Below are 14,699 nucleotides of genomic sequence, written 5' to 3'. Positions count from 1 at the left end.
AAATTTATTAACAAAAATATAGTGAATTGTTATAAAAATAGTTCTTTTTTTGTTTTTCAAGCGTGAGATTTAGAGTCGAGGGAATCTGATACTGCTGCTTACTGACACGTGTCCAAGGTGCGTTACATCGTCAAAATAACATTTTCATATTTTACGGAAACAAAAAAAAAAAAAAACACGAAACGACGGCGGTTTGTTACACGTGAGATTTGTTCTTTTTTTCGAACATAATAGAATTGTTAACTCCTGAATTACTAAAGCTACTTATTCTTATGGAGGGTTTTGTCTTTAGACTTTAGTTGAGATTGAGTTTGGTCAGATCTAGCAAATTCCAGTCCAAGTGGGACGAAGCTGTCCTCGGAGCTACATTTGAACCAGCAGAATATGACCTCACCAGCCTGTTATTGTTGTTATTGCTCCCTAAGTATCCCAATCCAGATTTCAATCTCTGAGCTTCCTTCTTCAGTAACTGATACTCACCTACAGAGAATATTTCGATACAAGAATCAGTGGATCGATCTCAAGCTGTAATTCATACTCCTTGAATGTGTGGTTTATGTCATGTTTTTATTTACCTTCTCTTATGAGCTTGTCCTGCTTTAGTATCGCCATCTGCTGCTTCAACTGGCTATTCTCCAGGGACAGTGTTGCTCGTGTCTGAAGAAGTGAAGCCACTCTCACTGATAAATCCTCTTCTACAGTCTGCAAAACGAGATTGCTTTTGGTTACTACCAGATACAATGAGCTAGGTGTTTGTATAATAGGAAATAACACCAATAACTAGATCATCCAACCACAGAGATCTAACATACAGCATTGTATTTTGTACATATAACTGTAGGTTCCACAGACAAATCAACCAATACAATGGAGACCAGACCCCATTGGGTTTTAACAAAAGCGCACAAGCTTGAATGGAATCTCTACCTGCAACATGCCTACCGTCCTCTCAAGTTCAGCAATGTACTGGAGCTTACGAACTCTTGAACGCTGTCCCGGGTTCCTGGCAGAGTAACGATAGAGAAATCAAGAACGAATCAACATATGAAAGAACAAGATAATGTACAAGTATTAGTAGTCATGACAAACCCCATCATTAACTACAAATTCCAAGTGTAAACAAGAGATATGGAAGTTCCTATTCCTTTGTTCCTTTTCACTGACAAACCAGAAACCGATGTATCTTGATCTAGAACTAGATACAGAGGTACCACATAAGAGCTTAGGGACTAGACTTGATGCAGCCGAATTAATATTAGCAACATTAGGCGATAAAGAATACTACTCGTAAAAGGGACCAAAGCTTATCAATTTCTACACAATAAAGTAATGATGTTAGATAATAATATCTTAAGAAGATTAATGTTCTCTCACCTTTTGGCATTTGGTATTCCCATTGAACCACAGGCATTTTCAGCAACAGGTGTACAGTTGATCCCTTTCACCGTATCATCCAAGTTCTGAGAACCATAATCCGAAAAGGCAGAAGCAATAGGGTTGTTAGAGAAGCTAGAGTTATTCTTTGCTCTTGGCGAGTTGGGACCATATACACAAGCTGACTCTAAGTCCCCACAAGCTTCAGAACTCAAACTTTCTTCATCTTCACTTTGATTAAAACCAGAAAAATGAGCAGAGATGTCTCCCAAAAGCACAACTGAGTCGCTAGCTGAGCGGCGCAAAGGACCTCCTCCAGTGAGCAACCCATCTGTTTTCTCACAGAGCAACTCATCAAGCCAAGCAGGTTGATCCTCGAGCCTGGAATCTTGAGTAGAAGACTTGTATTGACCAATGTATGATTCAATGGGAGAGGAAGAAGAGTAGAATGTATCTGCAACCGGACTCAAAGAGAGTTTCTTTGGGATGGGGCAACGAGGAGGAAGCTGAGCAGGCCTTGACATGATTCAAACTATGAGAGTTGCTCCACAGAATTTCCTAGAAAATCAACAATTCATAACCTTTATTAGAGAATAGTAAAGCTATAGCTCTAAGCAATGAAAACACTTTCAGTGAATCCAATTTTACAGCTTTGTAAGCTTCGATTTTTATCAGCTATCAAACAGAAACCTCAATCCCAGAAAAAAAAAACGAATTTATTTAGTAAAAAAAAATAGTGAAATCCGACAGCCATTCTTGTACTAACCCCACAAGACAAAAGAGTGAAAGAAAAACAAAAATCGTAACGAGAAGAAGAAACAACATCGAATCAATGAAACAGTTACCCAAAACCCACTACAAGATTTAGAAAACGGCAATGAATCAGAAAAATAAACCTGGAAATTTCAGCAGAAACATTAAACAGAAAGAGAACCCTGAAAATCAAACAGACCCCAAGTAATAATAACTTGTGAATCATCAAGGGGAATTTCTTATTTACCTCCGGGGATAGAAAAACAGGTATCTCCGGCGAAGATAGAGAGTGACAGAGAGGAACAATGCGGGATAAAAAAGAGAGCTAAAACGCCAAGGAAATTAGTCCATCCTTCTCTTTCTCTTTCACTAGTTTGCAACTTGCCAAAACAAAAAAAAAAAAAAAAAGGAGAAGAATTTATTCTGTTTGCTTTATCTCTCTCTCTCTCTCTCTCTCACACGCAGCTGCGTATAAATGTATAACGCAGAATTGAATTGGGGAAGAAAGAAAGAAAGGGCAACAAATATCAAAAAAAACCACAATTGGCTGGAGAAGGAGGCGTACGGACGCCTCTTTTGGGCCCCTTTTTTTATTTTTAATTTTTGGGTCAAGCAACAAGGCTTCTTCAGTGACCTGACCAATCTCCATCCGTACCTTTTTTAAATACAATATATAATTATCGATTTTTGTTTTTTTGTGTGTTTTTCACATTGATTACGATATTTCATCTGATTTTTAGCATTTACTTTCATTAGTCTAGACTCTAGAACGTTCGGGAAGAATTAAAGAGTCTTAAAAAGTGAGTTGTATTGGTGGAAGTGGTGTTATTTATATGATAATTGTAGTTTCTCTATTATCATATGGTTAGTGCAATCAATATGGTTGAATAGTACTCTCTCCGTTCTTGAAAGTTTTATGTTTTAGTGTTTTATGTTTGTTTCACAAAGATTAATTTTCTAGCTTTTTATTTTATTTTTTATTAATTGATATTAACAAATCGTAGATTTCAAGGCGTAATGATTACAAATAATTAAATATTTTAGATTACTATTGGTTCATTCATTATTAAAAATATTTAATAAAAAAAATTATTAAATGATTAAGTCATGATTGTTTCTTAATATATGTGTAAACTTTAAAATATCAAATTTTTAGGAACAGATGGAGTAATTAGTAATTGACTAACTAAGTTCGCTTACCATATGTTAGATGTGTATCATATTCGATATTTTCTAATATCTCATTGATAAAATATTCGTATTTAATAGAATCTTTAGTTACTTCTTAACACATTGAAGTACAAACAAAAAATCGTATAAGCTCAGCCATTCAGGTGTTGTAGTCGATCTCAACTTGGTGTTTTGTTGCGAATGTGTGGATCATTTGTTATTATTCTTAATGAATGTCAAACGGATTAGTCAGAATATTTATGGCTCAAAAATAAATTACTCAAGTTCCTTTGTGAACAAACAAATCAAACAAGCAAAAGACTCGCTACTCCCCAAAAAAAAAAAAAGTGGATACCAAAAATAAGCATGAATTTAATTTGCATACCATACCAATATACCATAATTGAGAATCCAATTTATTTCTGGATATACATTGTAAATGTAGATTGTAGAGTGACTCTTCTCAAATTCATCCACCGGTTCACAAAATGAGCCAAAAAAAGAAAACGTAACGTTTTGTCATTTGTGTATTGATAAACAAAGTGACGAAGCATGTATCTTTTAAATTAATCAAAGGTCCTCTTTTTGCATTTTTCAATATTGGGTCAAAGGTTTAAGTTTAACAAATAGACTTGACCAATGTATAACAGCTGTGATCAAAACCAAAACTAAAAACAAAAAGACAGCTGTTCTCCTGTTCAGGAAACTTTTTAGTACTATTATAATAATATCGAGTACTTGTTTCATTTACGCAAAGTGGAGATTTTTTGTGTTCTCATTTTGTATTAATTATGGTGAGGATTTAAAAAGCAAGAAAATCTTGTAATGACATGTCAAACAAAAAAAAATTAAGCTAAAGAAGCTTGAGAAAAGTAATGATGGGGAAAAAGAAGTCACCTATAGACTATATAGTTAACGTAAACTTTTTCTAGATATGAAATCCAAATTATTCCTGATCTTTGCTTCAAATCTAGAAAGTTTCACATTCATCTTAATATGAATGGTTATAACAATTAACAAAGATAGGATTAACTAAAATTCTATAGAGAAAGCTTGAGAGAGACATGACAGAGGAAAATAACACATTTGACATTGTAATAGCAAATGAACCATTTTGCTCATGTTTTGGTTAAGAATAAAGAAAGATAGTATCATATCGATTTTACAATTCATTTGTAAGACTTCAAAATAAATGATAGACAATTGTTTGAATCATACACGATCATTTAGCATAAAACCATCAATTATTTGTGGATTACCATTTTATATATAAAGGGAATAATAATTAAAAGGGACAAGAGACAAAAAAAAAAAAAAAGGGACACATTTTCCCCGTTGGAGTAATCAACGGTCAAAAAAACAAAGCACCTATGGAGATGATTGTGCTACGTGGAAGCTAATCCACCACGATCCATTTTCATCTCTGTATTAGCAAATATCAGTCTCCTTCCTTCCTTCGCTTCAATTTCGATTCCAGTTTCATCTCTCGAATCCCGATCGTCTCTTTCTATCTGCAACATCCATGGAGAAACAACACCAGAACCCGAGTCCAGGTTCGTTCGATGAAACCAGTGAATCTACTTCTCCGTTTTCTTTTACGATCTGATTATTGATGGTTTCTGGATGAGTCTCTTCATCTTCTTCTTCGATTTTCTGGTGATGATTGATGGTTTCTGTTACGAAGCAGCGATGGATCCGTCGCGGGAATGCGAAGGCAAAGGAGCTTGTGAATTGAAATCGAATCAGCGATTTGCTGATAAAATCATGCCTCATCTTCTCAACTTGTGAGCCATTTTGTTTGATTTTTCATTGAGGTTCTTTGTGAAATTTAGTAGTTTGACCTTATTGATTATCCACTCGGTTTGTTCTGTTCCATTTAGGTTCGGTTTAGAGACAGCTTTATCTGTAACAAAATCTATGAATTCAAGGACAAATAGGTTTAGATTCAATCTGTTTCAGTTTTTTGGGATATGTTTTGTTCATTTCGGTTTCTTTCGATTTGGTTTTGGTTATTTGGCTAACCTAGATTATGGTGAATCCATCCTCAGTGATTGTAATTGTCTACCAAAAGAGATGCAATTAGTGTCTATTGAGTGCTTTACTTACTCCTAGTTGTTCCTTGCATCCCAAGGTTTATAATCTATAAATGGCAGATCAGAAGTTTCTTGTCCATCTCGCACATGAGCACAGTATAATTTGAGTTTGTGGTATTGTTTTAGGTACGGGTCTTGTGCAAAAGCCAGCGACTTTGACATGTATGCACCAAATGCTTCGTTTGAAGACCCTTTGACGCATGCTCAGGGGTATGTCAATCTTCCTACTATATATTCTTTCTTACAATTGCTGAGATTACCTCACTTGTGAAATTTCGATATTTGACCCTTGGCTTTTCAGAGTGAAGCAAATCAAATCAGCATTTTATTCACTCGCTAAGGTTTATGTCAAGCTCTTGTTCCCTCACTTCATTGTTAACTACTATGATGATGGAACTACTTGCAAAGACTCAATCTCACATCATGTTTTCTTATAGGTGTTTAGTGAGTCGAAAATAGTTGAATATCATATTCAAGAAAGTGAAATCTCGCCTGGGAAGAAAGAGGTTAGAATCCTCGTTTACTATAACATGATCTTGTGGTTCCTTTTTAGTATCTAAATATGACATAAACAACTTGTGGAAAAACAGATACTAATTGACAACAAACAACACTACAAGATCATGGGAAGGAACATAGATATGATCTCTCTCATTAAACTCTATGTCGAGAACGGGAAGATTGTCCGACACGAAGACTGGTAATAATAACCTGCATCATCCCTTTCTCAAAACCGCTAATTTTCACAGTTTTCTTTGGATGATTTTGTTGCCTCTGACTTATTGGTGAATAATGTGTATAAGGTGGGACAAGAAACCTCTGAGAAACAGAGACACGGTTAGCTTCCCGTTGGTCGGGCGGGTAATGGAGATGGGTCGAAGAGGCTTGATGCTAGCGACTCATGCCATGATGGGTTTTGGTAAAGATCCTGACTCACAATGAACAAAGGAAATACGCAACAAAACACACAGCATATTCTAGTGTCTAGATTTCTCAAAACAGTACTTGAATTTGAGGAACTCCTTAAATCCGTTTGGTTTCGAATTTAGTTTAAAAATCTGTAATATGTTAATCTTCAGTTGGATTTTAGTCTGGTACGGTCAATAACGAATTTTGAATGAAAAGTTCTCTTGTAGTTGAACCCATCTTGAACCATACTTATTTTGGTTAGCTTTTTGGTTTGAATTTTCCTAAATCAAAATAAACCGACGTGGGACCGGATCGAAGAACCTTCCTCAAATGGGCCTTCACTGTCAAATTTAAGTATCCATTTACTTTTTGGTCTCGTTCTTGACGTAATGTATTTAGATGTTAGATTTTGTACATGTACTGTATTTGGGCCCCTGTTATACTCTTAGAAGAAAAAATGACAGTGATTTTGTAAGTACCGTAGAAAAAGAAAAGAAAAAAAAGTTCTGTAAAAGTAGCTGTTGGACGCTACATTTTATTTTGTTTTGACAGTTGTGTGTTTTTTTTAATACAAATATTTGATTATAGTTTTCTGTACTCTTGAGAAACTCCAAATTGTATACTATCCAAATTATTGAGGACCAGGCCTATGTATATGTGTTTCCTATAGAAAAAGCAATTTTTTTGAAAATGAGGAGGAAGAAGAACATGCATAGCTCTAAAATAGTGAAAAGAAAGGAAAATAAAAACAAAAAAAAATTAAACGTCGTCGTCTAGGTTGGTCCCAAAATTAAATGTAGAGCAATAAATGAAAAGGGGTAAGAGAGAAGTGAGTAGGTCTATGATGTTGGGATTCACAGGGTCTGTGTGTGTGTGTGTGACCACTGACCACACCACCATTGCTCATCTAATGTTAGTATGTTACTCCATTCACTTCACAACACAAAATACAAATTACAAATCTCTTTTGTTACATTTCAATTCAAACGTTACTATAGACCAACATTCTCTTTTAATGCACCCTCGTAAATACACTATCCTGTTTTGTATTTTAAAAGTTGAATCTCATAAGTCATGACAATTACATTTATACATCAGTACACTATGAGTATTTCTAATACGCTTATTTTCAAGATTATAACTCCAGCATGGATATAACAAAAGTGATTTGCTAAATGCCTATATATCTTACGTGATGGTGCTTTTAAGTGTCAACTCAAATGTAGATGACATGTTAAAACCATATAATTAAAATTTCTTAGTTAATACACGAGTTATCAGACCATACTATATAATGAGTCAAACTAGTTTATGTTAGTGTAGTAGTCTAGTCCTTGTGTAACCATCCATATATCAAAGCATATTTGAAAGAAAAAATTGTTATAAGCTCCAATTGTGATTTAAATTGTAGTGTGGATGTCCTTTTAAAATCTAAAAAAGAAGTCAGAATAAAGATCTTAAATAAAAAGCTTACAAATTTTCTTCTTATGAACTGTATTTCCTTTTCTTAAGGGGGCTGGCTGTTATACAAAACTCTCTGAATCTGTTAGCATAAACTTCGCTGAGTTTCATGAATTTTCGGGAAAAAAATAGTGTTACTTTCGAGTTATGACAAAAGGCACTCTTATACATAAATCAACAATAATGGCTCTAAAAATATTTTTTTAATATATATTTAATGTTTTTTTTTTCCTCTAACCACTAATTACTTTTTACAAAATCCAAAAAGGTTAATTAATCTAAATAAACCGAGATTAAAAATTAAAACCGAATCTTAAGCTTTATTTCTAACAGCTCCGTCTCTCTTCCTCTTCAATCTCCCTCTGACCTTGAGATAACGAATATACCGGCGACGACGGCAAAGACGAAACGGCGGTTGAATAACGAGCTGAATCCGATACCGAAGCCGACGTTATTCCGGCGCCGGAATCAGAGAGCCCAGAGAGAAGATCAACAAAAGCACTCACGATTACGCCGTGACTCTTCCTCCCATTCATCCTCAAGTACCAAGCGAGCATCGATTCCAAGCTCTCCCAATCTTTAGCCAACTCACCGTGACTCATCACCATCTCCTCCATCGATCGCCGGAAATCTCCGTACGGATCCTCCGATTCCATCGCCACCGCGACGCTAATCTCCTCAATCGGCGTACCCCGATCTTCTCCCACCACAACCGTCTCCTTCGATTTCGATTTCGATTTATCATCAATCTCTTCCAAAATCGAACTCGTAACTCCTGGATCGAAGAACAACCGCTCCGATCTAACAACTCCACGAACCACCATCTCCAACGATTCAGCGTCAAGGTCTTGATCCGACTCGGTTGAGTGACTCGCTGTCTCGGACGAGTTCGTAAACCATGACTCAGGCGTTTCCGCTTCCAACAAATCTCCTCCATTGTTGTGGTTGTGGTCGAAGAAAACAGAGTTCACCGTCTTGATCATGTCGTCGCCGACACGGAAGGAGAGAGTTTTGGCATTGTAACAGAGAGGAACCGCTAGTAATCCTCCGGCTCCGCCTTTGAACAGAGAAGAGAGCTTCATCTTCTTCTTCCCCATTGAAACCAAATCTTCTTCTTTTTTTTGCAATTAATGGAAGAGGAAGGAGTTGGAGGGAATGTGATATAGGAGAGAGCTGGTGGGTCAGGTCATGTGTGTATTTAATTTTGGGATTTTTTTAAAAAACATTTCTTGTTAGTTTTTTTTTTTCTGGTTAATTATTTTAAGGTTATGTTGTTGTTATCAACAGCTAAAATTTGCTTAGTCTAAAGTCGCGACTAAAATTACGATGATTGAAGTTGATAGTTTGTTTTGTTTTGTGGTTAACTTTTTGGATTCGTTTTCTGTTCAACCGGGATTTCAATAGTAATTTCCAATATATTATTTGCTACCATCCAAATTTAATCTTGGCTTTTTTACACTATTCCATCTAAATAATTGACCAATAAATTTTCAATTTTATATTTTCTCAAATAATTTAAAATCATCAAAAAATAATCGTAGATAATTCACACACTTCCGCTATCAAATTTAAAAATCAATAATCAGAAATGTGATTATACGTGTTTGCACAATTAAATTATCCTTGTGATCTTTCTCGTTTATTCATTGAACAACATATAGAATGAATGAACCATTTTTATAAATGTAAAATTTATTGTAGTATTTTTGAAATGCCAACCTTCACTTATCCGCATGTAATTTACATATTATTTAGCTACATGGGTGATGGGTTGTTGGAGAGGTGAGTTTGAACTAACAAAAATTTCATGCAAACACGATATAATGGCTCTTTTTTTCTGAACAAGTCATATACTAAAGTTATAGTAAGACACAGCAGTAGCATTCAATTTGGTTGAAGACAAGAAAAGTTTAATACTAATTATATTTTTAAAAAAAGAATAAAATATTACTACTACAAAAAAAAAAAAAAAAATGTTAGTCCCGAGCCAATGACAAAGCACTGTGCAGAACACAAAGCATTAAAAACGATTGCTTACAAGAAAATGTTGCAGAAAACAAATCCCAATAGCATATAGTAATTTTATATACTTATAAAGGTTGATTGACGGTACTACATTCTTGTCCATTGGCTCGTCTTGTCAAATCTTCTTCTCATTTTTAATTACTCTCTATTTACGACCTTAATACGGTTTTACATCTGAACTAATTTATTTAAATATTCAAAACTCATGTAAAAGGTAGTATTTGGTTATTATAATTCATACATAAGTTAAACATGTATACAAATCTTAAAATGCATGTCACGTTCTTAAAACGATGAATTTCTTGGACGATTTTTCACTATAGTAAAAAAACATGATCCATCAAGGTTGAACAAGAATGTAAGGGAGAGATTCTGATTTCTGAGACAGTGTCCTTGAGGAATCAATCAATATTCTAGAGTTTCAGAGAGATATAAAACTGAAAGTAGTAAAAGATTTAAACAGAAGCAATCTGATGTTGAAACCCATTGTTGTGAAATAAATGCATCATTATTTTCGTACATTTTTAACTTTATTTACCAACACCTTCATTATTTCGTCTTTTGCAAAAATTTCCTGTTTTGCCTTAATTTGCGTAAGATATTGGATCAACTTTTTAGGGATAAAAATGGGAAAATAGAAGAAGAAGAAAAAAATGGGAAAATAGAAGGAAGAGAAAACCGTCCTCTCTCTTCTCTTTCCTTTTAATTGCTCTCCCTTCTCTCTTCTTTTTTCTTGCCGCCGCACTAGGTCTTCGTTTTCGACCGGCGCGTGTGAGCCACCACGGTCACAGCGTCGGTTCGGCTTTTGAGCTTTTGTTTTTTTAGCTAGCTATGGTTTCGTGTGTGGAAAGATCTCGGATTTGGATGCGAATTTTCATTTCCTTCTTTTTCTCCTTTCAGATCTAGGGTTTGCTTGGTTTGTTTTTGTTGCAGGTTTCAATTCTTTTTCTACATGACCCTCCATGGCCCAAACCGCGATGGCTCTAAACCACTCACTGTCTGTGAGGTGGTGAATCGGTTTGGGCGACCCAATTTTTTGGGTTTCCTCACACAGCTCCAACGATCGGATCTAGGGCGAGATCCGCCCAGGTTTGGGTTCCTCTTACCGGTTCAAGTCGTTTACTTGACATCTCCGGCCACTGCGATTTCAACGGTCTCTGCTTGTTGGGCTGAGGTTTCACCGTTCCGCTTCTCTTGGAATCCCAAGGTTTATCTTATGAAGACTCTTAATCATCAAGTGAGGCAAGTTGATCGAAAGCTTTTTAGGTTGCGGTCTGTTCTTTTGTTGTCAACCTGATAGTTTTTGCGATCTCGGATTGTTCGGGTAAAAAATTATTGTTTTTCTGTGTAAAATTTCTAAGCTTTTTTAGATTTGTTTTAGTTTTATGTTTGTTTCTCCGTTGTTTGGGGCTTAGTTTCTGGGGGTTAAAATCCCGCCGGCTTAGTTTTCCGGGGGTTAGAGTCCCGCCGGCGATAGTATTTCACCATGTATCCCAACTTTGTATTTCTTTTTTGGTTCTATTTAATGAATTATTCAGACAAAAAAAAAAAGAAGAAGAAGAAGAAAAAAGAGAGAGAAAGATTGAGTGCAAAACTCATGTGAGGAATTAAAGAGGGCACCGTTGAATCACGCATATATTAACTGTGGATTTCCATCTATATATTACTAGATCTTTAGGGGTCCAAAATTTACAAAAGTACAGTATATTCCTCTCTTATTTTAATTACATTAGATTATAATTTACGTTTTGGACAGTATTTTGAATACTCTACAGTGTTCATGATAGACTATTCAACTTGTAACGTGTTTCAAATGAAGATGTCTAAAAATAAAGTTTTATAACATGCAGTATTTGGAATACTCTACAGTCTACAGTGTTCCTACATCTTTTTGTATAAGACTTTTAATTTTATGTTCAAATACGACATTTTTGCCATATTGTAATTTTAAATTTGCTCCATATAATACAGTTGATAAAAATTAATTTGAATACTTTTACTTGATTTATGAAAATGTTCACAGTTTTAATAATTCAACGAAATGCAGAAAATCGAAAAGGAAAAAAAAAACACATGAACATCGATCTTGGACATGCCTCTTTATCCGTTTGCTAAAGACCGACTTTAGTATAATTATTCTACTTTATAATATCTTACTTGATATTTAACAGTGTAAAATATAATAAATGCCAAGCACAGTTGAAGAAGTCTTAGAAGTAACTTCTCAACAACTTCCACGGTGATTTAAACTATCTATCTTTGTTTTTTATCCATCACTAAATAAAGCATTTTAAGAAATTTACCTCAAATATTTTTGATGTTGATATTTACTAACTCATAAGTACGTAGATTTGATAAATGGTCAATATTGTGCTGAGTATTTGTTTACATTTTGTTTATCTTCAGTATTTATTTGCATCCCCTACTAGCTAGTAGAACTAAAGATTAATGCACTTTTGCTTCGTGGAAGTGTCCGAAGTGTTCAGGAAAGAAATGCTACCTTTTCCAAGCTTGGAACATGAGATTGTATTGATCTTTATTTATCTTTCAACACATAGTAAGTGACCTAAAGCTATTCGGGTAGGGTCTAAGCTACTCACTTGTTCGTAGAATGGACCCAAGCTGTCCATACTCACTAAACTTTGGACATAATTATCTCGGTTCACTGGAATATCCATGTTTTTGTAGAGTGAATCCAAGGTTTCCAACGATAATTTGTCTAATTGCATATTAAACAACAATGATCCAAAGTAACAAGTTATTACGTACCTTGATGTAACTTATTTGGTTTTGTGATTTTAGTTTGGCTGCTTAACAAATCTCAGCACTGTGGTAACATAAAACCTACATAAGAGATACGAATATTGTGTTCGTACGACCGAGTGATACGTATGTCGGAGTTTGTACCATTTGGCACTAATCATAGAGACATACTAAACTACTAGATTTTAACCCGCGGTGTACCGCGAGATGATTTAATTTTTAAAGTTAGTATAAAAATATTTTGTAAATTGTATCTCCTTATAACATATTTATTTATATTATAATTTATAATTATTATTAAGTAACGGTATACCACGAGTCTACGAGACAATTATTAATAAACGGAGGATTTAACCCGTATTAAAGCGGTATATAAATATTGATTCAAATTCGTCCGCCATATAAATCATTTCCGAAATATAACTTGTTCCGTAATTTCTTAACCCGTCCCGTGATTTGTTTTTATTTTAAAATTTACTGATTATTTATTATATATAAAAGTTTACAAATCATATCATCCTCTATGACCACGAGACATTATACCACGGGACAATTTTTGGTTTTATACAATTTTTTCTAAATGAGACTGATTTAATATGTCTAATATTTGTGGTATTAAAAAAAAGATTTAATCCCTATTGAAGCGGCAGATTAATGATATTTTAATCTTTTTATTATTGTTGATTCAAAAACCCGTCCCGCCAAATCCATCCAGCAAAAAAACTCATTTATTTTATTAATGTTCTTATTTATGATTTGATTCTGAATCATTGTCTAAATATTTTAATCGATGTAGAACGTTGAACACACATTTTTCTCAATTTGATAATATATATCCGTTTTAAAATTTTTGAATCACAGTATATGCAGAAAAAAAAATTGATTTTTTTTTTTTTACTTTATGTATTATATGATGATTCAAAACAGTTAAAAACAAATCAAACAAAGATGATAGGAGAATCATAATTATAAATCTTAATCAAATCTTCTAAATATCTAAATTATTAAATATGGAATATCCGGTGTATGAGTTGGGTTAAATATAACCCGACCCAACAAATTTTTTGTGAAGGAATTTTAAAAACGGGTCTGGTATCCGATATACCCGAAAGCATTTTTACCCATCCGTCACCAAAATATTGCAAAAATATTAGTATAGATTTATTTTTTCTTAGACATAAGTCTTTTTTTACTTAACCAAATATAATCTTTCTTCTACTTACTACTATCTTCTACATCAGGCACAGAAAAAGGATTGAACTAAACCAGTTAATAGAATCGTTAGTGTGGCTTGGTACAAAAAAAATGTTCTAATAGTTTGGTTGGTTAAAAGTTTTCATTATTTGACAGTTCGGATACTAATTTTCTATAGTCGAATGAAAGATCTCTTAATTAGACCTATTATCATAGAACTCATGATTCTACGGAGTTTATTAATTAAAAACTAACATCTTGATGAATAATTCATCGAGCTTACTATTAAAAAATATAGGAATATTTGAAAAAAGAACAAGGAAAAGTACAATTAAGTGTTAGTTGATTTTAAAAAATGATTATCAAGATTGCATGAAAAGAGCATTACTTGAAATCATCGAGCAACAGGCAAAGCCAGCAATGCATGGAACAACATGTACCCCGTTGACCCTCAATCCCTCATGATTAGTTATTTAATTTTGTAGTAATTAGCAACTAGTCTTCGATAATACTACCCTACTTAACATTATGTTATATGCGTGTTTTATTATTACCTATATATATTATTAATCATGAATTTTAAAACTAGCTAGAACTGATATAAAATTACCATGTCACACATAACTCATACCTCTTGGGTCCCTTTTGTTTGGTCCAAAATTTAATTTGTATTTTATATATACATATACACATTTACACATTCGTACACGTTCAACAAGTTACATGCATGAGCGCAAAGTGGAAACCTACTGATAAATAGGTTCATCTCTAGAATGCAGTAGTATGAACATATTGCATGGGACAAATGCCAAAAGTAAAGAAATGTCCTTTTTATGATGTTCCTATTTTACAATAACAATAAAGGCTAGTTTTGTTGTCAACAGTAAATATAGGTTTGAAAAATCTCGTCTAAAAAGGGTTCATATTTATGAATGAAGGTTAGAGAAGTTTTTAATA

General features: G+C 34.0%; 3 protein-coding genes across 3 annotated transcripts; 1 reads left to right on the top strand and 2 right to left on the bottom strand.

Annotated features, from left to right (window-relative positions):
- Positions 1 to 68: 68 nt before the first annotated feature.
- LOC9309239 (basic leucine zipper 2) lies at positions 69 to 2,782 on the bottom strand. Its single transcript, XM_021020356.1, has 5 exons — positions 2,375 to 2,782; positions 1,375 to 1,932; positions 928 to 1,003; positions 576 to 702; positions 69 to 480 (listed from the first exon to the last, which is right to left on the bottom strand). Exons 2-5 carry the CDS (start codon positions 1,896 to 1,898, stop codon positions 296 to 298), a joined length of 912 nt encoding a protein of 303 aa, XP_020876015.1. The 5' UTR covers positions 1,899 to 1,932; positions 2,375 to 2,782; the 3' UTR covers positions 69 to 295.
- A 1,914-nt stretch (positions 2,783 to 4,696) lies between these two features.
- LOC9307187 lies at positions 4,697 to 6,535 on the top strand. The gene is made up of 7 exons (XM_021020381.1): positions 4,697 to 4,850; positions 4,985 to 5,081; positions 5,517 to 5,600; positions 5,692 to 5,731; positions 5,828 to 5,896; positions 5,981 to 6,090; positions 6,194 to 6,535. The coding sequence occupies exons 1-7, from the start codon at positions 4,820 to 4,822 to the stop codon at positions 6,330 to 6,332; spliced, it is 570 nt and encodes a 189-aa protein (XP_020876040.1). The 5' UTR covers positions 4,697 to 4,819; the 3' UTR covers positions 6,333 to 6,535.
- A 1,370-nt stretch (positions 6,536 to 7,905) lies between these two features.
- On the bottom strand, positions 7,906 to 9,186 carry LOC9309238 (transcription repressor OFP13). Its single transcript, XM_002871070.2, has one exon. The coding sequence runs from the start codon at positions 8,855 to 8,857 to the stop codon at positions 8,087 to 8,089; it is 771 nt and encodes a 256-aa protein (XP_002871116.1). The 5' UTR covers positions 8,858 to 9,186; the 3' UTR covers positions 7,906 to 8,086.
- Positions 9,187 to 14,699: the final 5,513 nt, after the last annotated feature.

Source organism: Arabidopsis lyrata (assembly GCF_000004255.2).
Source record: "Arabidopsis lyrata subsp. lyrata unplaced genomic scaffold ARALYscaffold_6, whole genome shotgun sequence".
NCBI classification, from domain to species: Eukaryota; Viridiplantae; Streptophyta; class Magnoliopsida; order Brassicales; family Brassicaceae; genus Arabidopsis; species Arabidopsis lyrata.
Note: the sequence above shows the minus strand (reverse complement) of the source record. Positions and strands in the feature narration are given on the sequence as shown.